This window comes from Pleurodeles waltl, chromosome 8 (assembly GCF_031143425.1).
Source record: "Pleurodeles waltl isolate 20211129_DDA chromosome 8, aPleWal1.hap1.20221129, whole genome shotgun sequence".
NCBI lineage: Eukaryota > Metazoa > Chordata > Amphibia > Caudata > Salamandridae > Pleurodeles > Pleurodeles waltl.
The window spans coordinates 1,258,581,089-1,258,608,655 of NC_090447.1; the positions used below are offsets into that span (position 1 = coordinate 1,258,581,089).

The 27,567-nt window shown below is 44.7% G+C and overlaps 1 protein-coding gene across 3 annotated transcripts in view; it reads left to right on the forward strand.

The window, feature by feature from the left end:
- The window catches only part of HSPH1 (heat shock protein family H (Hsp110) member 1), a 571,713-nt gene that overhangs the window by 363,168 nt on the left and 180,978 nt on the right, over positions 1 to 27,567 (forward strand). For all 3 annotated transcript variants that reach the window (XR_011194596.1, XM_069202180.1, XM_069202181.1), the window contains exon 13: positions 4,906 to 5,043. Coding sequence is in view for 2 of the 3 variants with exons in the window: in XM_069202180.1 (XP_069058281.1) it covers positions 4,906 to 5,043 (138 nt within the window). In the remaining variant the exon portion in view is untranslated. The remainder of the gene's footprint in view (positions 1 to 4,905; positions 5,044 to 27,567) is intronic.

Genomic DNA, 27,567 nt, shown 5'->3' on the forward strand with positions numbered 1-27,567 from the left:
CATAGACTTGTATGCTTTGTTACCCTAACAACACATAATTTTGAAACATCTGGAAATGCTAGGTATGACACAGTTTTAAATGACTTTTTGTTCTGCGAACAATATGAAAAGTAACGCCTTCTGGAGTTAGTACCCTATATGTTAGATTCAGAGCTTTTACAGCTGAAACTCTTCAACAGGAAATCGGGCACAAAATGGTGGCTAACTTTGCCGACATTTGTTTCCTTGACAAGTATTTATTAGTGAGCCATGATTTTAAAAGGCCCAAAACCTTATTCATGTCTTACAATGTGGAGTATCTGGGTTCAGGTGGAACTGATAACCTAACACCCATCAGGAGTTTGCAGACCAAAGGGTGCTCCCCAACCGGATGCCCATCTGTCTACAGATGATCCTCTTAAACAGTAGATCGGCATGTATTAATTGACCTGTAAACCATACCATCTGAGACTAGAGCTGACAGAAAATTCAAGACATGGACAGCGTCCACCCCTAAGGGATCCAACAGACGTTAAAGACACCAACCTAACGATCAAGACCAGACAGAACGGTATCCCTTATTCGTGCTAAGTAACGAGGCAGCCTCTCGTGAAATTCCTGGGTCTTTCCAATGTTCCCCGTAATCCGCCAAGCCATGAGACAGAGAGCACGCGAGGACCAGTTAATGAGGATTTCCTTGGGGATCCCGGGGGAGGTCTGGAAATAGGGCTAGAGGGATAGGAAAATCCCAAAGTTCCATCAGAGTTGGAAACCAGACTTGAGACCTCCAGACCAGGGTGATTATCACCAGATCTGCCCGCTGTCTACGAACCTGTGTGGATAGTAGTCTCATTATCATCGCAGATGGTGGAAACACTTGCCCCAACTCCATGCTCCCGTCTTGAAGAAACGCATCTGTTGACACTGCTTTGGGGTCTGGACGCCAACTACAACATCTCTCAGTTGGAAGTCCAGCAAAGAGGTCTATGGAGAAAGGACCCCACCAGTCCGTGAGCTGCTTGAAACACTCTTGGATGTAGTTTCCACAGACTGATATCCCTCCAATGATGGGACTGACAATCTGCCACTTGACTGGACCTCCCAAGAAGTTGTTGTGTTGACATTGGAATCTTATTGGCCAGGCATTAATCCCTGAGTGTTTAAGCCAGATCCGAAAGGGTTTTCAACCTTGCCCTGCCGAAGTGGTTGACCTAGTGAACTGCTGCCACATTGTCCATCCTGAGAAGGACACAACACTGAACCTTGTCTTTGGTCCAGCATTTTATGGCGAAGGAACCTACCATTAGTTCCAGACAGTTTATGTGAAGAGCCTGTTTCCTACTGCAGAATATTCTCTGTACTGTGCTTACCGACCATAGTTGCTGGTACGATACATGGTAATTGATACAATACTATCAGTGGTCTAGAAGAGTTCTCCTGAGCTCGTATTTTATCTTGGTCAGTTTGCGAGACGGGAGACTGAGGTTAGCTTTGACAGAGTCTACTACGAACCCCAGGAATTGTAGAGATTGGAATGGGGAAAGGGAACTCTTTTTCTCGTTGATGACAAACCCGAGAGATTCCATCAGGTTGATAGTTAACTGCAAATGTTTGGTTGCACTTACTGGGAATTGATTCATAATAAGGATATCGTCCAGGTAGACGATCAGACACACACTCTAAGCCCTTAAGCGTTCGACTGCTGGTTTTAACATCCTGGTGAAACACGATGGAACGGAAAATAGACCGAAGGGAAGGAATGTAAAGTAAAATATTTGTGACTCCCATTTGAACTGTAAACGTCTGTGAGGAGTAAAAATGGGTATCGCTAGGTAGGTGTTCTTCGAGTCCAGGTGGACCATCCAATCTGCTACCTGTAAGAGATCTCTGAGGAGATGGATACCCTCCATCTTGAAGTGGCGGTAAATGAGCCACTCATTAAATTCTTTTACGTTGATGACTGGCCGCTGGCCACCCTCCCTCTTTTTTCCGCCTGAAAAAGGTTGCTGAGGAAAATCATGGGATGTAAGTTCGTTGAAACGATTGCGCCCTTCCCTAAGAGTTGCGTAATTTCCCTTTCGACTAATTCAGATTTTTCCTGAGAAAAGGCCAGGGGTTCTGGTCTTTGGTTGATAGGGAACACTCTAGAATTCTACCTGGAACCCTTTTACAGTCTGAAGAACCGACACATCTGAGGAAAGAGCCTCCCAACTTTGCAAAAAACGCACCATTTTGCCCCCAAACTTCAACACTTCAGAGTTCTGTACGCTCACCTTGGGAATTAATGTAGACGACGGAACCTCTGGTGCCGCCTCTAGCACCCTGGTGACGGTAATAACACCTTGTGGGGAAGAAGGTGCCAGATTTTGAGGAGTCCTGCCATTGTCCATGGTGGGAGTCTGCACCTCGAGTGGAGGCTTAATGAAAAGGGCGGCCAGTTGAGCACCCCCTACCACAAACAGCTGTGACAAAAATACATGGTGTAAAGATTCTTGGGCATTGTCTAAGGAATTGAATGTATTTGCAAACTTGCCCAGCTCCCGAACAAATGGATCCCCAAAGAGATTTCACTGGGCAATGGGATCCGCCTCCGAAGTAGATGGCACCCCCATTTTTGGGTCTATTTTGATAAGGAGCAATTTACACCACACCATTGATCACAAAATTGGCGTGCCTGAGTAACATTATTACTCTTTGAGCCCAGTTAGACAGGGCCTCTGGGGAGATTAGGGATCCATATGCCTTAGCATTCTCCACCATATCCAATCTCTTGGCTGAAGGTCCTGCCACATCCAGAAGCTTTTCCTGGCATGAGCGCCAGGAACGATCTATGCTCTTTTTGGGCTTACAGGCTAATTTTGCAAGGAAAGTTGCCATCTTTGCATCTATCTTGGGAGTGATAGAAAGAGGGTCTAGAGCATTTGGCCCAGAGGCAGCTCCTTACCTCTTTGTCTAGGAGTTGTCGCAGTCTGCCCGCTACATAATGGCCACTGGCCACAATTCTGCAGAGCGTGTATGTAAGAAGTCATTCAAGCTAGCCTGGCTGAGGGGTGATGCCCTGAAACCGGTCCCAGGATGCTTGTTTCTGGCCTGGGAGTTCAGACTGGACTCTTCCCATGGGGTACGGGGTGAAGACCGATTTGCATATGGCTGAGTCCAAACTGGGGTGGCATGGTGAGCAAAAGAACAATGGAGGAGGGGGTGGGGCAGCGTAAGCTGTATCGGATGGAGATGGTTTGGTGGATGGGCGCCATGGCCTGCTAGGGTCTCCATCCCTATCAGAGGTCTTGAGGGAGTCATTCCCATCTCCATGGTCATTGGTGGGAGGGGGAAGCTCCTCCCCACTTCCACCCCCCCCCCCCCCCCCCCCCCCCCAAAGGTACCAGGGAGGGGAAGTGTCTGGAAGAAGAGATTGCAAATCCATAAAGGCCTTTTTAAGGCACGCAAAGGCATCAGGGTCGACCCCTGGGTCATCTGTGCGCTTGTTCTTACTTTCTGGGTTAGGTGTAGCTGGCTGCCCTGGAGGTTTAGGAGCCAGGGGCTCAATAGCATGTTCCCTCTGCCCAACGGCTTTCCTACATTGCACCTGTAACTGTACAATTTTCTTCTCCAAGGGTGCCACAAGCTGTGTAACTACCTTAAATACGGTGGCATCCATGACCTGACAGAACTGGTCATCAATGGGGAGGTAGGTAAAGACCTCCTTTTCCAAATACGCCTCAGAATCGTCAACACCCTCCATAAGAATGGCAAAGCCAATAATATAGGCAGCAGGTAATAGATAGTGCAAGCCCCTTTACAAATGATTAAAAATGGAATCAACAAATGTACGTACCTTGAAGGCCCTGGCACAACCCTGTTGTTATCTAGGGTTTATCTGCTGCCTGGGATGTGTCCCAGTTAGTTCCTCAATCGAGTTTGGTCTTAACTGCAACGCAGGTGTTATTTCTCCACGCTGTGGCTCTGATTACAAAATGCCAATTTTGCCAACATTAACCCCCGTGGCAAGCTGCAGCCGGATGTGCTTTACTCTGGTATTGCAGACAAATGAAAATAATGCGTCCGCCAGCGGGAGGTCGAGACGCACTGAGCGCGTTTAGAATTTGTGCGTGGGTCCCCTAGCGGCTGGTAGACAGCACCGCTCACAAGAGCCTTGCAATGTTGAAGTGACCACATAGGAGTGAGGATTTTGACTTCACTCTCTGCTTCGCCGCAAAGTTTAACATAGTAAATCAAAATGAATAAAAACTGTCAAAGCACTTAATTGAGGCTGCTGGAGCAGCAATGAAAGCGGAGGATAGACAGTCTACAATGGAGGTTATATGGTTGTACAGCATTCCGATTGGATAGACTGTTTTTCTTTCTTTCTTTACCAAGGACTTATGGGAAATGTTTTCTCTTTTTTGTGTGTTAAATCTTAATGAAGTTAATGGCTGCTGGCGAAATAAAGTAGAGAAAGTAAAGCCTAATTCTTGCTTCCAGGTTCTGGCATTGAAGTCACACACTGAATTATGTGAGCTCTGTTCCGTTTCATTTTACATAATGTCAATGCAATGTCTCAATTTTTCAGCGTATTGCATGAAAGTGTTACGTTCTGCAAGAAGAGTAACTTTAGTTCTTAAAAGGTAGCTGAAACACCAGTTTCCGGTGTTATCAGTTACTCAGATTTATCAGCATAGAATCAAGCTAGACAGACAATTTGACAATCCTATTATCGATGACGTCTAAACAGTAATGACATATTGTGAATGAATTTATTTATAGTTAAGAAAAATGACGTGGGTGGGATATAACACAGAAAATTGAACCCCCCCCCACCCCTCCCCCCCCCAAAAAAAAAAAACTAATGGTCACACTTTGAGACCAGAACTGAAGTCTGTGTTTTACACAATTAAAATGTCATGTTTTATTTTCCTCTTGTCTTAGGGAAATGATAAAAAAAGTGATCAACCACCTGAGCCAAAGAAAGCCAAAATCAAAGTTAAGAACATTGAATTGCCTGTTGAAGCAAATCTAGTCTGGCAATTAGAGAAGGATCTTCTGAACATGTACATTGAAAATGAGGTAAAGTTAATTTTATGGAAATTTAGCATGCTTTATCAATCATATAAAGTGACTTTTGCTTTACTAATCAGTAAGGACTATTTTTCTTAGGCGTCTTGTTTTTTGTTTTTGTTTTACCCACTGAGCTTTAAAAAAAAAAAACAAGCTCTTCAAAGACAGTCAGTATAGCTTCAGTGCAAAATGCTGTGTGCCAGAAGGATTCCTGCTGCTTTCTTCTTCCTTTCATTGTGAATCGTGCATCTCATCTGTCTTTTTTTCCAGCTTTAGAGCTTCACATATTTACCTGATAATAATTCCCGGCATGTCTGGAACAAATTGCTACAAAACCAACTATCCATCTTCATCCAAATATCATTTGCCTTACTTTACTTTGAACCAAGGAGTAGATGGTCTTAAACTCTGAATAAAACAGCTATCTACATATTCTTGACTCCTCATCAAGTGAGCTGTTCCTTGGAATGACATAAGCAAAAGATTAAAGAAAAATGGTGAGGAAGTGTGCAGTGTACAAGTTAGCTGAAAACAAAGTTAAATGAATTCTGGAAACAGACAAATTGATTGGTCTACCATGAGCCATGTAAATTCATTCTATAGTAAAATACCAGTAAAAAGAAATAGATAAAATTGTGGGGCATAAGTATCTTTTTCGGTGGACCCTTCTACTGCAACTTCTCCAGTATTGATCTTTTATAGATTCACATGCTTGAATCATTCCCTGTCGACGAAGTCCCACAGTACCATTGGAAAGCAGTATACAATGACACATAGCCCAAAAAGGTTACAAACACTTTAATAACTTATCCATATCATTTATCAAGAACCAAAGCTCCGCCAGCCAGGCAAAAACCCTCTATAGAACACTCTCCACAGAGGCCTCACTCCCTCAGATGTTCTACTGCATGTTGTGTGATGAGTCTTCCTTAACTCTGCTCAGTTTGATTACAAATGCCTTGTGTTTGACTGAATATTTCCCTCAGAAAAAGTATATTGGCTACAATTAACAAATTCTGACTTCTCTACTGTGTCAGTCCCAGCAAGAAAAGGACTTTTCAAGCCAGGTGAAATGTGTGGAAGAAGAGCCTGCACTAGGAGGACCCACACAAGGAGTGCATCTACTGTCTACATCCTGAGCATAAGGTAAGGGACCGCAAGATATGCCTTACTTTTTCTTCAGAAACATTGAAAGATAGAGGGAAGACTTCTGATTTGGCTTCAGTATTTAAAACCTAAAGAAGCTTCTCTGTTTGAAGAGGATAATGATGCCTCACCAAAAACAGAATAATCCTGAAAAAGAGATTTCATGAGCAAGTGCCTCCAGGTTCACCAAAAAAGGCTATGAAAAAGACTCATTATGGGTCATATGGAGAGACTTAAGACACCAAAACAATGAGCTCAGAAGTCTAAAAAGGAGAAAATCTCCTTAGAACATGATCAATCTGAGCCAACTACGCTTTCTTTAGGAGTAGTATTGCATTTAAATAAGTCATCCTCTCTGCCATTGATGGGAAAATAAATCTAATTTCTAATTGTCGACGAGAGGCACCACGACGATGTGAACTCTAACTACAACATCGACATTTACCTGTGGGATGTCGACGATGACAATTTCTTCAGCGGCAGTAGTATCAATGATGATAACGTAGACTTAAACACTGTTGATGATGGCACCGTCAACCAAGACATCACTGACCGAGATATCAACAACGGGGCTGCAGGCGCACACCTTTGCGGCAGTGTAGCTGCCGGTATCAAAATCGTCTGACGAGATCTCCACCTCTCATGTAGACAATTACACTGTCGAAACAGGACCTGTGCATACATTCCCAAGTAAAGTCCCCCTTTCCACCAGCGCATCTACTTGATGAGAAGGACTCGGAGGACAAAGTTCCTTATGGAGCAGCACATAGTACTTCTAAATGACATGTTAAATGTCTGGATGATGATTAATATATTAATGAGGACGTGTTTTATAAGGAACAATATTATCCTTGAGGACTACATCAGTATACGGACAACCCCGATCCTTAGAGACCAGTACCAACATTATGGGCGCCAAGACTTCCAGGAGGGTTCAGTGCAAATGCCAATTGAGTTGGTGAATGATATGAAAACCACATTACAGGATTATTAAAAGAGATTTCCAGAGCTCACAGTGGTTACTGCTTCATTGCGACCTGCAAGACCAATACAATTGCCAATGATTCAGACCTCCAATAACATGCACTCAGCATATTGTTACTGCACCGATAACTCCAAAAAGTCCGCTGACTCTAAACTTAGCAGAATTATCCGCAGTTGACTCACCATCCTCAGATGAGGATAGGGAAGAATGAGAAATCATAGACAATAGATCAGTTTCTGACGAATGGGATGACTATCTATTCCCAGCACCATCTCCGCCAGCACATCAACAACTGGACTCTCCACTGGATGACATTAACGTTTTTCACAATTTAAGGGAAAGGGTAGCTAAGAGGTTTCAACTCCTCAACAATAAATCAGTCAGATTGTTTTCTTTGCGACTTTAAAGAACCTGCAAAGAAATCGATTAGGGCAATCCCTATTGTTGATTTAATTTGGGAAGAAGGTATAAAATCCACGAGGAATCCAGCCACAGTGTCAGCAGTGTTGCCTGGACTGGATAAGAAGTATAAGGCACCGAATTATTCATTGGCATGCTTAATTGGCCATTCAAAGCCGGGGTTCTGTGGTAACCCAAGTGGCCCAGCATTGTTCGAAGAACTGTTCTACTCCTATTTCCACACCACTGGATAGAGAAGCCACATGTTTTGACAATATTGTAAAGTTTTTGTTCTTCCATGGCAGCCGCATCTGTTAGAGCGGCCAATTGTGAGCTATTCTAGGCCGCTATGATAGGAAGCTATGGTCAGACTTCACCACATACAGTGATCTCTCGCTTGCCGGATGATACAAGAGGTGAAGCGAAGAAAATATTGCAAGAAGAATTTCCTTGTAGATGATTGGTTGCCATAGAAGTGGCATCTACATGCATTAGACAGCTAGTGGGAGCAGCTGTTCTTAGACCAGGATGCTAAAGGCAACATCTTTCAGGCCAGAGATACAAAGCAGAATTCTTGACATGCCTTACCATGAGCCGGGACTGTTTGGCAAGCATATGGATGATGCTTTACAAGCTATCAAAGCAAACACAGATATTGCCAGATCTTTAGGTTCATTGCAGATGAGAAAGCATCCCTTTCCTGGAGAAAGAGGAAGAGGATTATAGTCCTACGGGGGCAGATATCAATCATTTAGGCATCAATATCAACCCTTTAAACAACAATACATACCAGCCTATCCCCAACACAAGTTTAAGCAGCCACAAGCATCAGCTTACACCAAACAAGCACCCAGAAAGGAAGCATCCTTCTCAAAGAAGGGGCATGGCCCAAAAACCGTGACGGCTTGGTATTGCTGGTTATCACATATGTTTCCAGGAGCCATCTTGGGGGCTGAAACCCAAACCAACTATATCAGTGGACACTAATAACAGCAGGCATCTACATTGTCTCCTGCAAAAAATAGCAACAATGCTCAACAAAGCTGCAATAGAAGAAGTACTGGTCATCCAAAGAGGGCTACTCATGTTTCTTTCCGATTAGAAAGAAGACAGGAGAATGGCGCCCCATCTTAAGTCTTCAAAAGCTCAAAAATATATAAGGAAGCAATCCTGCATGGTTACTCTTCGGGACATCCTACATCTTTTCAGTCACAGGGATCATACTTTTGATCTCCAGGATGCTTACTTTCATATCTCAATTCACCCAAATCATTGTAAGTTCCTAAGATTTAAGGTAGCCGGCCCTCACTGTCAATTCAAAGTTCTCCCTTTCGAATTGAAATCGGAGCCCTGTATCTTCACAAAGTACTTAGCTCCAGGTTCAGCTCATCTACGGCAAAGAGGTTTCCAAGTATTCCCATACCTTGACAGTTGATTGCTAAAAGCATCCATCTCTTGGCAGGCTAGAAGGGCGAAAAAGGCCTGTCTTGCACTATTCAGCAGCCGGGGTCTTACAGTCATCATGCAAGAATAGTTTATCAACCCTTCAACAACTGTAATTTTCTTAGGAGATGTTTTCGATATGGTTCAAGACAAAGCATTCATGTCAAAAGAAAGACAAATACTGAGTTGCTCCTCGAGATGATGTCCTTTTCACTAATACCATATTGCCACCTTCAGATGTGATCGTCACAAGGGGGGGCTAGATGGACAGCTGCTGCAGGTTTAAGGGTTGTTTGTGATTCAGGTCACTTCGGCAATGACAACATCTTCGCAATAGTGACTACAGGACACAAACCTGTCCAAAGGGCTAATTTCCTGTCTTGTGTTTCTGACTTTGTCATCACCATAGACGTGTCCCTGGAGGCATGGGGCGCTCATCTACAGAATTTAACAATCAGCGAAAAGTGGACCCAACTCCAGATGAAAATGCACATAAACCCGCTGGAGCTCAAAGCCATAGCATCAAGTCTGCAATTATTCCTACCTTGGATACAAGGATCATCAGTACTGAGACAAAACACCAGCATACATTATATGAACAATCAAGAGGGTACAAGGTCACCAGATGTATCACAACAAGCACAGGATATTTGAAAGTGGTTCTGCAACACCAAATAACAATCAAGGCGGCGCACATTTCGTGGATAACCAATGTTCCAGCAGATACACTGTGCAGAACAAATACCAGCTGTCACGAATGAGAGCTCAACCAATAGAAACTGGACAGCTTTTTCGATTGCTGGTTACACCAAACCTAGATCTGTTTGCAACAAAGGAAAATCGGAAATGCAAGTTTTATGCAAACTGGCACCCACAGTAGTGATCGTGGGGGAATGCGTTTTCAATCAGATGATCAGGGATATTTGCTTAGGCTTTTCCCGCTGATACCATTTATCCCAATGCTCCTCAGCAAATTGAAAAGGGAACCTTGTCAAATAATCCTGATTGCCCTCAGATGGCCCAGGCTGTACTGGTTCACAGAGCTCTACTGCTCCTTTCAGAGAAAACCAACTATTCTGTTGACAATGAGACACAACCATGTGCTTTATCCAAACCTGACATCCTTACACTTGTCGGCCTGGCTCCTGAATACAGTGAGTTTGCAACCTTGTATTCCTGAAGACTGCAGAGAACTCCTTGTGAGGCCAATGGCTGATGCTACCAATAAAACATAGAAGCTTCAATGGAAATGATTTTGTGGGGCTAAGAAGCAAAAGCTCATCCCATTTCAGCTTCACCAGAGCAGCCTCTCCCATATCTGCTCCTATTAGCAAAATGTGGCCTGCAACACACTTCTATGACGGTACACCTGGTTGCACTCTCAATATTTAGAAGATCGGGGACAACACCTTCACTGCGGTCTAGTAGAGTGATCAAACAATTTCTCAAAGCCTTTTTCAAAGTGTTTTCTTCCTGTAATGACACCTCTATCTTGGCACCTGAACATAGTTTTTAGACAACCGATAAAACCCCCACATGAGCCCATTCCCCATGCAGACCTAAAGTTCTTAAAATGGAAAACAGCTCTCTGCTACCGCTTATGTTAGCAAAGAGAGTTTGTGACATTCAAGCTTTCATAATGAAATAACCATTCATGCAGTTCAAACATAGCAGTGTGGTTCTACAAACCAGTAATAAGTTCATACCAAAGGTTCCATCCAGGGTATGGACAACAGATCCTTACATACTTTAGACGTTAAAAGATGTCTCAAGATTTATTTGCATAGGATGCAACAGTTTAGAAAATCCGCTATTCGCTTATGGAAACCTTCATAAACGCTTCCCAGTGTCCAAGCAGAGTATAGCTCGGTGGATCGCAGCAGCTGTACAACTTTGTCACAGCAAAGCTGGGAAACTATTGACGGATAAAGAGCACATTCTACCAGGTCTGTCTCGACTACCACCGCTCTCTTCACTTGGGTGCCTATTGAAGAGATGTATCGAGTAGCAACATAGAGCAACAGGCACATGTTCGCACAGCACTACTGCCTGGAATCCTCTAAACAGGCTGTGAAACAGTGTTGAGTCATCTATTTCAATAAAGTGAGCCTTGTATTATATTACCTGCCATCCTCTTTTGTATTACTTTGTTGTTGCTTTTGTGTGTTTTTTTTTTAACTGCTACCTATTCTGATTTAATCATGTGAATCTACAAAAGATCCAATACTGGAAAAGAAAATGTTACTTAATTGTAAATGTAGTTCTCAGTATTTGTATCTTTCATAGATTCACGTGCAACCCACCCTCCTCCCAATAGAGACTACCCTTGTTGTTGGGAAATCTCTTATCCTATTTTTACTTGAAAATCAGAGAGTCAAGTCTATGTGGAGAGTATCTTAGAGGGTGCTATCTTCTAATTGGCTGATCTTTGATTCGTGATAAATTATGTGGATAAGTGGTAAAAATGAGTGTTTCTAGCCATTTTAGGCTGCTTGTATCATTGTATACTGCTTTCTAATGGTACCCATACTTCGGGGAATGATTCAAGCATGTGAATCGATAAAAGATACTATTACTGAAGAACTACAGTTACAGGTAAGTAACTTATTTTCTTACTTACCTCTTTAAATTCTAAAGGCGTCAACTGGATCTGGAAAAGTGGGACTAGCTCTACCGTACTGGTAGATGGTGATGCGGCTCCAACTTGATTCTAGTATCGTTACAAATATGACAAAAACCCTGAACTCTGTTTCATGTTTTTTCCACTTCGGTGGGGTCATCCAGACCAGCCACCTCAGACTCTGGTTTGTAGTCTTAGGAGTACCCATCCTTTCTGTTTTCCAGAGGGCCTGGTTAAGAATATTGCTGCCCTGAAGGTGGAGACAGCATTGTTCTCTTTGTTCTCACTCTGGAGCGGATGCCAGGTTAAAACCAATATATTGACAGACATTTTTCAAACTTTGTCATAACCATTTTTGCCTTTTAATATTACGTTGTTGAAGTTGGTATGGTCAGTTTAGAATAGATTAATTTCTTCACATGCCGTCCATTTTAAGGTGGCCCATCCTCACCATCTGGCCCCAGGTGCCTGAATCTTCTGACTACTGGCCTAGCTACGGGGGACCTCTTTTTACTTCTGTACCCTTTCCAGCTTACTAGGCTTTTATGTACAGAATTGATACATAAGTACATTTTGTCTTCAGAGTATCTGGCTCTGTGCTCATCTTGCTCTGTGTCCATGTTGAGGTGGTACTCTTGTGCTTTCTGAGAGATGGCTCTCAATTCCTCTTTTGCCAGCTCATGTGAGTTCATTTTACTCAAGTGATTAATAGTTGTTTTGGGGTTGCTATACAGCTCCTTAGGTCTGGTCCTAACACTCTTGGTGGCCAGATCTTTGCAAGCCTTGGTGGTAACCCGTAGACATGCTTGGTTGGACTCCTTCTTGAAGGTGCTTAGGCCACTGTGCTAGATGAAACGTTTGACTCACTTTTATGAGTAGACGTCACCGCCTGCAGATAGTACTGCCAGTGTTGTACTGGAGTCTAATCCATGGGCCTGCCATCTAGGATGGACATACCCTATGGATAAAATGGAGGACCTGAATTGTGACTTTACAGGCGTTGTCTTCACTCCTTCTCTGATAGCCCATTGCTGCTGGCTGTCTGCAGCTATGAAGAGTGTGGCACCTTTGAAGTGGTACAATGACCAGAAGCTTCATTTTTAATCTTCGTTATCTCCAGCTTATGCTGCTAGGCCTTGTTGAATGGTTCATTGGAATGTGGAAAATGGTACTTTTTTAATGTGTTCACAGCTGAGCACGCAGTTTGGCATGATGGGTTAACTCCACTGTGTGCCCCCACTCATTGCTCTTTTCTTTTTGCCTCTGATTGGTGTTGTGCAGTTAGCAGTTAAGACTATGCAGTTACTTTTTTTTTCCTTTACAAGGGACATTCTTCTTTTTGGAGGCTTTCTAGTGCCTCCTGGCAGGGCTTTTTCTTGAGTTTTGAGCAGGTTTGTTCTTGTTGTCAAAGCCTTCAAGGTTGAAGTCAACCAGTAAGTTAAAGTCTTAGAATGAAGTGGAACTCAACCCTATTTTGTTGCTCTGTCTAAAGAGAAGTCGCCTGGGCATCATAGTACCAATCAATCTTCCTTCTGTTCTCCGATTTGAGGAGCTATTTCCAGGACTGGACCCAGGTGACACCCCCCCCCCCCCAACCCCACCCCACCCCACCCTGAATTCACAGAGCCATCAGCAATACCTCAGCAGGTCGAAGCATTTAAGTAGGCCACACTCTGTATTTTAAGCACTTCCCTAGCTCCCTCTTGCATGTCTTGGGTTGCAAAGATCCACAGGTGTCTCCAGGTGGGTTACTGCTGACAGATCTGTTCTACGTGCTGTCTGAGGCTCTGCCACCCTCTACCGTTTGCACACCAACTCTGGTACCAACTTCCACTCCAGCTCTTAAGACTTGTCATTCCTTCCTTGTTTTCAAGGCCACTACCACCTTTGCTAGCGCTGTATGGGGATCCAGTGCAGAATCCATCTAACCCACGTCCGAGCTTGCGCTCTGAGTCAACTCCAGCGCACCCAATTCACATACAGTCAAGTTACAATAATTCACTCCCCTATCACAGAGCTTTCCTCAGAGGCTACGTTGTCTTTTTGATTCTAATTCTGGCCAGAACTTGCTGCCACCAGGAGATAGCAAAAATTATGATGGGGATGATATACCCCCACATAGATGAGTTTATACATGAACTTGCAGGAGACCAGTGGGCTTGATACCCCACCCCCCAGTACAGAGTTGATTTCCCCTTTTGGGCCACCAACAGGAGAGAAGGGTTATTTCTCTGTCTTAATTAGACAAATAGCTGTGGTCCTGGACCTACAACTGTTTTTTAGTAAAGACAAATGTCATTCCCAAGGCTTTGTACCCTGGGCCAGCCGTGTCTGAGCCCTTACTTCCTTTCAATAAAGCCTTAACTGACACACTTAGGGGGACTTGGTCTAACAATTGCTATTTTCCAATGGTGAACTTACAGGTGGCCTGACGCCACAGATCCGAATTGTTTACACTGCATTCTGCTCGTGAGTTTGGCGCTCCAGGCTTCCACTAGCAAAGTGAAGCCTAAGGCATCCCCTACAATGCTTCCAGATATAGAGTTAAAAAATAGAGACTTTAAAATAAAATAAAACAAAGGTTCTATTCAGACACTCTAGCCTGGCGATCAGTCAGTGTAGTCTGCCAGTTACGCTTTTATATGCTTGGCAAGTGGGACATGGTCAGCAAGATCTTGCTGGCAGTCTCGGGGGAGTTTAGGTCCTCCGTGGCTCAAACAATTCAAACTGGCCAGGATGCAGCCATAAGTGATTCTGGCTGACATGGATACCATTGATTGCTTAGGGTGAGTGGTTAATACTAGTGTGGTGCTCTATCACCGTATAAGGATGCAATCCACAAGCTTTGCTGGAGATATTCAGTCATCTCTAATGGATAAGCCTTTCGATTGTCCCCACTTTTTTGTGAGAAGGCTGATTTCCGCCTCTGAAGGAACAAGTGTTAAGCATTTTAAACAACAGCAACACAATTGAAGACAAAATCGACAACACTAAAGAAATCCAAAACTAATTTATAAAAATAGACTGTATATTTCTAAGAATTTAAATACTAGAATGAAAAAAGATCCACCAGAGGGTTCCAGAGATAGACATTGTACATGGAATAATACATTGAAGTAATTTCACTCAACTGAGAAAAAGCCTTGGCAAAGCCAAAAAAGTGGACACTTAAAAGCTTTTTCAAGGAAAATTAATGTAAATGTTCATGCAGTCAGTTAGTGGTACTTAAGGTGACCAACTCCAGCAGGGAGCTAGTCAGCGAGCCAGCAAGGTCCTCAAGGACAGATAGCTTCACAGAAGAAGTAGTCCTTTAGCAGTTCCAGTCACTTTATCCATGATGAAAGGGATGAAGGATGCTGAAGATGCTCTGTGGATGCAATGCAGTCGACAGGGTTCTTCCTGCAGGGATTCCTCGGTCCACGAAGATGGTGGGGGGTCCTGGTTGCAGGGTCGACGTCCCCAAAGTCCTTTCTGGTCTGACAGAAGTACAGTTGCTACTGGACTAAGTTACCTGTTGTCATGGTCACAGGCCAATCATTCCTGGGTCCATATTTCTGCTTCCGAGGGTCCCAGCAACTCTCCAGCAGCATTCAAAGGCTCAGCAAACTCTGGTGCAATTCTGTGTATTGGTCCTTGGTACTGCACAGTGGCAGTGGTAGCAGTTTGAAGACTTTAGTCTACCAACTTACACAAAAGGCCAGTCAGCTGGCCCTTGGAGTTCATAGCTTGACTAGGCTCAGGAGACAACTTCTCCTTAAGCAGGACATGGCAAGCACAGGCCCTCTCTTCACTAGCCAGCAGGTGCAGTGTCCGTCGGTGCAGCCCCTCTTTGCAGGTCCCTTTGTGCAGCAAGCCAGTCCTCCTTCGGTCCTTCTAAGTCTGAGTTTGTAGGTGTGAGTGCCCTCTTAATACTTAGAATGTGCCGTCAGGGCAGGATATCGTTGGTAGCCAACGGACTACTAGGTGCCCTCCCACCTGGTGACCACATCCTTGGAGTGTGGCATCTTGCTATCCCAGGATGCACTATTATGCCTACTCCCAAGATGATGAGTGCCTTCTGTCAGTGGTCAAATCTCACTAGCCCACACCTTGGTTCTGGTTACTTCAGGGCTACACACCCCAGGAAAAACTAACTTGAAAACTAGTTTCCCCTCTCTGCATCCTGTGCCAACCTGTCTACCTCAACAGTGGGGTAGCCCTCCCCACCTCGTGTTACACAGCTGCCATTGAAAGGTGGCTTCAACTTTGAATTCTGCCTTTTGGAGCCAACAACCAAGTGGCTTCCTGTAGAAGAAGGTGATACCTCCCTAGCCGGCAATCCCTCATTGTTGAACTTTGAGAGTCATTGGCACGTCTCTCCAGGAGGGCAGAAAGTTGTCTCGTGGAGCAGGCTCTGTGTACCCGGGAAAGCACAGGGTTTTTAAAGGCAGCAATGTAGCAACCCAGTGCCCATTGTAACATTAATTTCTACTTGAGATACAAGTCTGGCTTAATGTCATGAGTTGTTTGATACCTGTGAATTAAGACTTTGGTTGCACCATTCAGGAGATAGCACAACTGAGGGGTCAGCTTGTAATCAAGTACTAGCCAATCGGGCAACCAAGCCTTCCCACAGTAAAAATGGTTGTTTCACCTGTTTTACTGCTGGGGCATGTAAAGTACATTTCCTGCCTGTGTCATTTGTCACAACCTTCCTTTAGGACTCGGTAGGCCTGCCAGAGGGATGATTTAAACACATGTCCATGGGAAGTGGTAACTTTACTATTGCTTTCAATAGCAAAGTCGGGCTGGCAGTGCATGACTGGTCTACTAGTCTGCATGGTCAGATGGGGGGGGGGGGGGAAGGGGATGGGGGTTGTTTTACTTGGGGGACCTACAGGGTGGCACAATCAGTGCTGCAAATCCTGTGGTACCCTTCTAACGTACTTGCGATGGGTACCAGTGTAACATTAACAGGTAAGTTAGCCATTTCCAGTCTAGTGCAGCCAATTCGACATACAGTTTAGGGTAAGGGCACTGGCTCTGAGGCCTGACTAGCAGACCTCAGTGCACACTCCGAGTCGAAAAACCAGCAGTATCAGTTGGAAAACTTGGGGGTGACTATACAAAATGTGGCATTTCCTTACAGGTGACTATCTATCACATCTGAAAGATGGGTCCTCCAGATCGTCCAACCACGCTATGCCCCTATGTTCCTTTCCAAGCCGCCCACATCAGAGCGGCTGTAAGAACACCTGTCTAAAGGAGCTTTAAAGAGGGTTCCAGACTATTGAAATAGGGCTGGGATGTTACTCTTGCTATTTCCTCATACCAGAGGAAGATGGAAGGCTTTGCATTATTCCACATCTTCTCCCTCTGAACTTAAATTTTAAAATGGTCACGGTGGCACAGGTGCCGTCTGTTGTGGAACTGCTCAAATAGATAAAAGCATTGGACCTGCAGGATGCGTACTTTCACATGCCCATCATGCAGTGTGACATACGTTACCTGCAGTTCAAGGTGGGTCATGATTATTTTTAGTTTGCTGTTCTCCCTTTCGGCCTTGCCAGTGTGCCTTAGACTTTACAAAAGTGATGGGAGTACTTAATACACAATTTCAGAGCAATGGGTTACCAGTTTTCCACCACCTCAACGACTAGCTTTTAAAGGCAGTCTCGCTTCAGTAAGACATGAACCGTTTTCAGACTATGAAGAACCTCATGACATCATTAAGTTTCTCAATCAACAAGACAGTCACACCTGACTCCTTTAGAAAGTCTTCCTTTTATAGGAGCTGTTTTGGACATGGTGCAGTCCAGGGCCTTTCCTCAACTAGTTTAGGATCTTGATGTTTCAGCCTCAGTCCTGGATTTTGGTGAGAGCAGATCTGCGGCTTCTTGGCCTGTTGGCCTCATGCATCCTGGTTGTCCACTTCTCCAGGTAGCATATGTGGGCTCCTCAGTGGGGTCTGAAGTCTCAGTGCACCCAGCACCAAGTTAACATGTAGGATGTCATCAAGGTTTCAGAGGAGACTTAACAAGATCTGATCTGGTGGCTGTTCGATTGCAACCTAACCAAGGGCAGAACTCTGCTCCTTCCCCCACCCACACCTGACATTGATGGCGGATGCATCAAGGGTAGATTGGGAAGGTCATCTGGGAGAGGTGGAGCTCAGACAGCTCTGGTCTGTGACAGAAACTGTGCTCCATATCAATCAGGTGGAGTTGCAGGACTTTCGACTGGTTTTGAATGCCTTCCTGCCATCTATCCAAGGGAAGGCTGGTTGAGGTTCTGACATACAACTACCTGCCATGTTGTACTGCAACAAGCACAGTGGAATGAGGTCATCGCCGCCTCTGACAAGAGGCACTGTACCTCTGGAGTTGCTGGAGCATCAGGACACATCCCTCCGATTGTGAACACCTGGCATGGCTCTTTAAATGCCAGGGAGGATGAATGACCGTTGCACCCCAACGTCGCACAGGGCGTCTTCTGACCGTGGGAAGAACCCTGTCTGGATCTGTTCTCTGTTGAAAACGTACAGATTCAAAAACATTGTGCATTGGAGTTTGCAAGAAAGCTCTGAAATGCATTCCAGCGAGAGAGGAGCACAAGACTCTAATACACCTTTCTGGCTCTCCTGCCCTGTCCCAAGACATTATAGTGGCTCTGGAGTAGACCATGAGAGTAGGGTAGGGTATCCTGACCTTCTCGACGGGAGCATTTGTCCTTGCATCAGGCTACCGCTTCTAGAGGATCTTCTGTTGGAGCATCAAGGCAAGGTTCTTCATAGAACCCGCACACTCTACACCTCAGAACGTGGAGATTGAGAGGCAGCAGCTAATTGAGTTCGATCTACCACCTGAGACTGGATTTTATCTTTGCAGTCCGCTACAAAGCAATTTGCACTGGGTGCTGGGGCAAGTTTGTTGCCTTGTGTTATGCCTGTAACACAGTCTCCTTACAAGCCAAACTGTCACATGCTTTGTTTTGTCTTTGTCCCAGCAAGGTGTTGTAATGGGCACTGTTAAAGGTTATTGGTCAGCATTTTTTGTTTGCTGGATGAACCATTCTTGTATAAACTGCCTGTTGTGATGAGGTTTTTAAAGGCTTGACATACATGTTCTCTCCCAAACTGTTAGTTAGGCCACACTGAGACCTTAACTTGGTCCTGATGTTCCTCATGCGTCCCGCCTTTAAGCCAATGCACACCTGCTCATTGCACCTTTGGATTTTCTCAGCTGCCCTGGAGCATTAAAAGGACAGTATTTAAGCTACAATAATTCAAGCATATGAGGCTGCTTATTTCTGAGTATATAGATGTATAAGCAGTAGATCTTATGGATGCCACATTAGAGTTTTTAGATGGTTTTCTTTGGCACAACAATAAGTTTATAATCCTTGCTTGTGATTGGATTTTGGAGGCTGCTCTGCAACATCTGGACATTTTGGCCTCTTCACATTCCATTGTTATATTGACATACATTGATATAAAGTATTCTATGATCCCCAGTGTGCAGCGGGGAATTAATAAACTTTTGACTACAATGAAGATTCGGAAGATGAAGTACCAGCCCTTCAAATAAGAGAAAAAACATTTCCTCTCAACTTCATTACATTTTTTGTCACCATAAACGTTTACTAATTTTGCTTTTCTACTAGACAACTTTGCTCTTCTAACAATAGACTAAAGAGAAAAGCGATGCAATTTGTTTTTGGTTTTTAACCACATTTATTGCATTGCTTAATAATTTGGTGTTTAAGAAGTATCTTTCCCAGGGTGTTAGAGGCGTTCAAGGTGAAGATAAAAAGTGTAGGGACTAGTGGGATAAGGGCTAATCCTTGAACATTCCTAGATAATTAGTCTCTCAGTTCATGCTTTTTCCCCGGTGGCGTACTCCGAGTTCTTTTTCCTATTCTCCTGCACGATGAGACACTTTTAGCCCTTAAATAGTTGAATAATGTTGTCTTCTTTGTGAACACAAACATCCAAAAGCCACCTTTCATGGCTGAAGTTAGCAAAGTGCTCCGGTACTCGGTGCTACTAGCTGCAGAATTTCAATTTTAAATTTTCTCCTAGTGCACTTTGTGAGGAAATAGGGTGTATTACATGGTGTGGTTGTGCCACCTCACTGTGTAATACACTTACCAAACCCTTTGGTATCCTTAGATTTCGTTTATCAGAACTTCAGCTCACTCCTGGGTAGCTGTGGCTCTGAGTAGCAAGGCATACACAAAGGAACAAGTGTGAAGAATTTAAACAATATCGAAACAATGTAAGAAATCGACAGGACACCAAAGAAGTCTGATGCCAGTTTTTAAAAGCAGTATCTATATTTGTGTATTTTCAGACGCCCAAAATAAGATTCACCGGAGTTTCCTGAAATATAGAATTTCCAAGGTATAGTAAATCAAAGCAGTTCACTCACCCGCAAACAAGCACAAGCAAATTCAAAAACATTCACAGGAACGTTTACATTGAAAAGTTGGGTTATTGGTATTGCACCATCTCCAGTAGGGAGCCAGTCAGGGGGACCAGCACAGACCTCAGAACCAGTTATTTTCACAGTCAAAGCAGTCTTCAGGCAGTTCCATGCACTTTATCCCCTTTGCAATGGATTCCTATGTAAGTAGACCTGATGCAAAGGATGAAGGATACTGAAGATGCTCATGGATGCTGTGAATGCATGTGGTTGATGGGGTCTTTCTGTGGCAACTCTTTGGTCCATGGAGGGGCTGATGCAATTCTGGTCACAGGGTTGATGTCCCTCAAAGTCCTCTTGATGCTGGTACTCTACTAGTAAACAGGTATCAGTCACATCCAAATCCTTGTGACCAAGCTGCACTCCAACGACTCTTCAGGGCTCATTGAACTCTGGTGTAACTTTAAGTGTCAGGTCCTGGTCTCTAGGGCTGCAGGGTGGTAGTCTGAAGATTTTGGGCAACCAACCTGTCCCAGCAGGCTTCTCAGCTGTTGTGTTCCTGTACTGTGCTGTGAATAGGAGGTCAGCTAACTGACCCACGGAGTCTGTTGGCTTTGGCTAGGCTCTGGAGACAACTTCTTGAGCAGTACACAGCAGAAACAGTCCCTCTCCATTGCTAGCCACAAGGTTCGGCAGGTGCAGTCCATGCCAGTGCAGTCTCTTTGCCCATTCTACAGTGCAGCAGGGCAGTCCTTCTTCCAGTCCAGATGCAGTCTGAGTTCTGGCTGCTAGGGGTGTCCTACTTATGCACAGAACATTTCCTCAGGGTAGAATACGGTTGGAAGCCAGTGGGCTACCAGGCTCCCTTCCTCGTGATGACCCCATCCTGGGAAGTATGGTATCTGGCTATCCCAAGATGAACCATTCTGCCCACTCCCAAGATTGCAGAACTCCTGTCTTGGTGTCAAGAGCTCCCTGGCCCAGTCCAGAGGTGTGGCTACCAAGGGGTCTATATGTCCCTGAAAAAAACAGTTTTGACAACATGTTTTCCCCTCTCCTTCCCGAATGCCATCTAGTTTGCCTAAACAATGGGGCTGCTCCTCTCCCAAGTGTAACCAGTTTCCTCTTCGAAGGCGGCTTCTGGTTTGAAGCTCACCTTCTGGGCCAACACTTGTGTGTATTCCTGAAGGGGGAAGGTAACACCTCCCTCCAGCGCAGGTCCTTGTCACCTTTCATGGGAGTTGATAGTACGTCTCCTTAGAAGGGCAGAAAGCTGTCTTGGGTTCAAGTTCCATGTGTAGCTGTTAAGGGTGCAGGAGAGTAAAAGCAACAACTTTTTGAAAGATGCACATAACTGGTTCCATTATTTTAGACATAACTTGTTCCTTTCTCTAAGTGGTAGCCCATTACATTTGATCTGACCCACAGGTGTTTGACCTAGTGTAGTGTAACAGAGGGACAAGCTCAAAGTTGTCCAAATGTGTCTGAAAGTACCATCATGGAAAACCACTCACCAGCCATCTACAAATCCTGCAAGCAAAGATGAGGTCTATGCTTCAGTAAAGGGGCCATGGAGGCCAACAGTATATCCCATTGATGGCAGAGTGTTATATTCTGTGTTTTTTACTGATTAAAGAATAAACAAGAAAATAGGGACCTACTGATACTTCAGGAGCTCAACAAGTATCTACTGAAGTAGTCATTCAGGATGGTTACTTTGCAACAGTTACTGCAGTTACTCCAGGAAGGAGAGTTCATGACTTGTCTGCAGAATGGCTATTTCCATATATCAGCTCACCCCAAGCATCACAAATACAGAATATTTGAGATAACCAGGTGCTGTTAACCGTTCAAAGGTTTTTCCTTTTGGACTCAAGTTAGCTCGAAGGATACTCCTTAAAAGCATGGCACCAGTGGCAGCTTACCTGAGTCACAAAGAGAATCTCCTCTTCCCCATAGTGGACTATTGGTTGCTCGAGGGGGAAAGTCCTTGTCAAAATACGAGAGCCCACTGGAACCTATAAGCAACCCTTTAACAAGTAGGACCTCTCTCTCGATACAGACAAATCTCTTCTGCAGACCAACACTTACATTCCATTCCTGGGCACCTCCCTGAATATAAAATCAGATAATGCCATTCCATCAGATGAGAACCATTCACTTACATTCCCTCACACAATAGGTTCAAAGACTGAAGATATTTGCCTGACTCTTAATCTTTATTGGGGATGATTTCGTCATGTGTCCTGTTAACGCTGTATGGCAGTTTAACAATGATGGTCTCAGTGGCTTTAAGTTTACGCCTCCTACAACCACATTCTCTTGACAAGCATACCAAAGATGGGTTAGGGTGGTAAAGTATAAGGTACAACCTTGTACAATGACTCCTTTCTCAGCCATGAGTGGCCCATTATTTTTCTGGACCACAGAAGAAGCTTTGGAATGTTGCGGTGCTACTGTTAAGAACTGGAGTCCTGAGGTTATTGGTGGATTCAGAAGAACTACCAAAAACAAAAAATCACCCTGGAACTTAAAGCAGTTCAAAAGAACTTATAAAAGTATTTTCTTCTAAAACTACAAGCCATGCCAATAATAGTAAGAATGGACAGTATGACCACGATGTTTTATGTTTTAACATGCAGAGGGGCCCAAAGCCTAGTCTGCTATTGGTTGAATGATACACTGTGGAATTTTGGATAGCCCTGCACCTCCAGGGGCAAATTCTTGGAGCATCCAAGTGGGATTTACATCAGACAGCAGTAATGATCAGCTTTTGGGTTTGGCGTCAACGAGTATTGGTTGTGCAGCATGATTTTTTTTTCTGGATTTGCATGCTGTGCATTATTCTGCCAGCTTATGGTTGGGTCCGGAATATTTCCCTTATCGATGTGGTCCTCCTTCTCACTCTTCTTTGTAGTTTTTTGTTTTTTTTGTTGGGCATCGACGGGTCCACCATTTGGTGCTTTAACGCTGTATTTGTGGTTGCTATCTTCAGATTCTTTTTTTCCCTGCCATTGGGTCTGGATGCACAGTTGAAGGGTCCCCAGGTTCTGAATAAAAAAGTAAGATTGCGTCAACTTTCATCGAGGAGTCGGAGGAAATCCACACAGCATTGTTGTAGAAGACACTGTTAAAAACATAGTCATCGATAGGAGAACCACTCAGTGTGGAAAATGCCTGGATGGGTGAATTTCGGATCCCCATAATGGAGAAGACACCATTTACGTTTGCACCAGTTGCTACCACAGATTTGCTTAAAATGATGAACACCAGGTCTGTAGTCTTTGCCTAACTCTTAATCACCAGAGTGAAAGCTGTAAAGAGTGCAGCGTTCAAGTCAAATACTTTAAAAGTGAGAGAAAAACAAAGGCAGGCGCATCACGCCATGCAGGGACAGAAGCCCATAACTTCTCTGAAAGATCTCGGCCTCTCAAGCGACAAAGACGACATTGCCGAGGGGACTTAAGGTGAGAGCTCAGACGCAAAGCTGAAACTTGTCAAGATGGAGCAAAAAAAGAAAAATGAAGGCAAAGACAACTCTGGGATTGCCGAAAAAACACTCAGGAGGGCAACCTATGTGTGCAGAGTCGAAATTAATAAAATCTACCTCAGCAACAAAAAAGACGTCCACCAAAGGCAGGGTCTACCAAAAAAATCCCCTCTGGTTCCTTCATAGGGACATCGCTAGAGGACACCATAAAGAAAAGCCCAAAGACATCGAAGGACGATCAAGGTGGAGTTGTTTCTATGCTGAAAGACTCAAAGGTGGCAGAAATGCCCCCAAAAAATAAAGGTCGAGACCCCGAAAAAAAAGACACTTCAACGTCAAAAAGAAAATCGTCGACTTAGAAGATCGTGCTGCCGAATTAGAATGGAAGAAACGTCTTGTAGCAGAAATGGCAGCTTTCCTCCAGCAGAAAAAATGTTGACGCTTAACTGAGGGAATACTGAATCCCTCATAAAATGTTGGTAGGATAGATGTTGAAGATTTAGAACCACCATTAACTCCTGAATCACAGGAGGAGGAAGACTAACAATACATTTTCTTCGAAGAACAAGAGGCAGGTGAGAGTGTTGAAGTCACCCAGGATGAGGAGGGCTCTGAGTTTTCAGAAACAGTGACAGGATTTTAGACACTCCCCTGAAGAGGATATTGACAGTTACCCATCAAGACTATCCCCACCTGATGAAATTACCATGTATGGGCAGGTAATAAAGAGAGCAGCAGACAAATACGATGTACAGCTGAAAGAAGAAAAATCACAATCATGTTTTTTTTTATTAGAAACTTTTACCATCGCAGACAAAAGCACTTTTTGCCTATGCTTACAAGCATTTTAGATCAAGGTAGAGAAGCTTATAACATGCTGAGCCATAACACCACTATCAGAAAAGAAATATATGCATTCTAGCAAAGATCCAGCTTACATTAGGGGGGGGGGGGGGGGGGGACAGTACCTTCTGACTCAATAACAGCTGCTAAGAAAAGAAGCCAAAATCCCAGCAACTTCAGGGCCTCCCCCTGACAAATAAAGTAAAAAGATGAACTTGGTTGGAAGGAAGTTTGAAAGGGGTGCAGCTTATCAGTGGAGGATAGCTAATTCAAATGATCTTCATCAGGAAAATATTAAAAATACATGGGGTCCTATGAAGGGGTGCAAACCATATACTAAAAGTGGTATAAGTATGGAGGTGCCCAACCAGAGTAAGTTTGTTAGGATCCCTGGGTTGGTGAGTAGAAAACTACCTGAGGTTAGTACTAAAATCCCACAGGTGCCCAGGTGCAGAGCTGTTATCAGTCCAGGTGTCCCATAGGCTAACACAGGGCTGTTGCGGTTAAATTTATAAGGATTCAGGACCCTTCCCAGTGGACCCCGAAGAAGCCAGTTGGCACAAAGAAGATTGGAGAGTGCCCCCACCCGTGGATACCCAGAAGACCGGAGTACCTACAACAGGCGTCTGAAACCCTTGTTGAAGTCAATGGAAGCGTTGGTTGTCCAGCTGCTGTCCGGACCTGTGGACCAGGCCGGTGGAACCAGGAGGTGGATTCCGAGCATGGAGAGCCTGAAAAAGAAGGGGACAGTCTCCAGACCACTCCTGTCTAGGCAGTGCAGGTAGGCAATGCCCACCCTCTTGAAGGTAAAGTTACTGCAGGACGGTGAAGGAAGAAGTCCAGCTGCGAGGTCTAGGGGGATCCTTGGAGTCGCCCACGAGCTGTCCCACGTTGGTCGCCGGATTGCAGGAGGGTCAATTGCCAGCAGGATCACCAACAAGCCTTGGCATATGCAGATAGCTGATGCATGGAAGATTGCAGGTTTTGGAGAACCAGTAAGGTCTTAGTGACTCAACCCTTGGAGGGGAGTCAGGGCAGGCCTTCAGCAGCGAGGAAAGCCAGGAGGAATCTGAGAAGCCCCCACAAGAGACCCACTGGCAGCAGGCACAGGTAGTCACAGGGTGGCCTCAGCAGCACAACAAAACGGAAGACCCATGCTGCAGACTGGAAGCTGAATCTGGATTTGCGGAGTGCTGGAGGCTGGGGGTTCAAGGAGCTTAAAGATCTCTAGGAGGAAGAGCCAGAAACCCTTCGCAAGAGCAACAGTCACTGTACACAGGGGTTCCGTCCAGTGGCTGCAGCAAAGGTCCACTGTCTACCAAGCTGGTCAAACGACAAGTTGGATCCGGAGAGGACCACAGAACCACCACCTGTGAACAGAGCCTTTATGTTGTCCGTGGGACAGGAGGATCCACCAACCAGGTATCGTAGTCTTCTGGTGTCTGCAGATGCAGAGGAGTGACTCCTTCACTCCAAGGGAGATTCCTTATTGCTTCTTGGATGCAGGCAGAGTCCTTGTGACCCTGGAGGTTGCACACACAGATGTTGCAGAAATCTTGCTGAAGCTGGAGAAACAATGTTGCAGTGGGAGCCTTTTCAACTGGATAGTCTTGTTTCAGTTCCAAAAGCAGACCAGCAGCAGTTACGGAGGCCAGAATCAGAAGATGCCTTGCAGAGTTCCTTGTAGAGTCGACGGATCTGAGGATCCACCCTCTGGGGAGCCCTTAAGTAACCTTATAAGGGGGATGGTCACTCTCTGAAGTGACCCACCTATCAGAGAGGGTCAGGGACTTCATCTGCCTGGCCTAGCCAGTCAGATGCTCCCATGGGCCTCTGCACATTTTATTTCTTTCATGATTTCATGATTTTCATGATTTTCAGGCTTGAATCATCCCAGGTGTCGAAGTGGGAGTCCCATGGTACATGAAAAAAGCAGTGAGTAAAACATTTCCATAGGCTATAATGCTAGCAAATCACACATATAGCCTATCCATGGCCTTTTGCTAAAAAAAAAAAAAAAAAAAACTTGACTTATGACCAGTCAGGCTCCAGCACCCTCTAGAGTATTCCCCAGAGAGACTCATTCCCTCAGCTTTTCTACCGCGTGTCTTGTGAAGGGAGTCTCTCTGAGCTCTGCTCGGTTTTTTCCTCTCAAGACAAATGTTTCTTCAGAAAATGTCTGATTCTTGCAGAAAAGGCCTTTTCCGCCCTTGTAAGAATTGTACATCCTGTCTATCAGGTAAAAGACTGTAAGATATGCCGCACCTTCTCTGCGAAGACCCTTGGAGACAGAGAAGGAAGACTGATCTGGTTAGAGGCTAAATCCTGTACTTCTGTTGAGGAGAGTGATTCAGAAAGACCTCATAAAAGGTCCAGATCTGCGGAACGGGGCAGCCTGAGAAATCCAGAAAACACCCCAAAACGCACCAGAAGGAGGGTGTCAAGAAGATTCAAAGCTCAATCTCATATGAGCCATCCTCTTCTCGTCGCAAAAAGGAGTCCAGTCACCGTTCTCCTTCATCAGAGCCTTCCACTTCTAGAAAGGTTTCTCTTAAATTCAAGACGACGACACAACCGTCAACGACAATGACGACGACAACGGTTTCCACAGCTACCGTCTCCATTGTCTCGTCGACTTCTGTTTATAAAGGCTCCAAATCCTTCAGTTAGTCACAGATAAGTCACATCCGTCGTTGGAGCCGTTGATGAAAGCTGCTCCAGAAAAGACCTCGTCGTTGAAGGGAACGTCGGCGAGAACATAGATGGCAAGAGCATCGTCGTTGACACCATCGTGGACAAGGCTACCGTCGACTGACCGAAAAATAGTCAACAATGCCAATTCCATCGAGGGGACCATTGTCTTCGACACCATAGACAATGCCAATACTTCCTGTAAGTCAAGACAGTGTGATTCCAATTTCCTCTGGATCTCCCGACCTTCACGCTACATTGAAGATTCCCACGATGTCTAGGTCTACAGTTTATCCGCAAGATACATCACCTAGTAAGTTAACAACCTTACTTCCTAGTCATCTGCTAGACTGGGAGGAGTCAGATGAGGGGCCGTTTGGTGATGCACACAGCCCATCACAGTTGCATGTCAAGTATCAGGAGGAGGAAGATGAGTAGGAGTACGAGCAACAGTATCAATTGTATTATACACATTAAAGACGCTATTATGAGCCTTTACATCAGCCAAGAGACA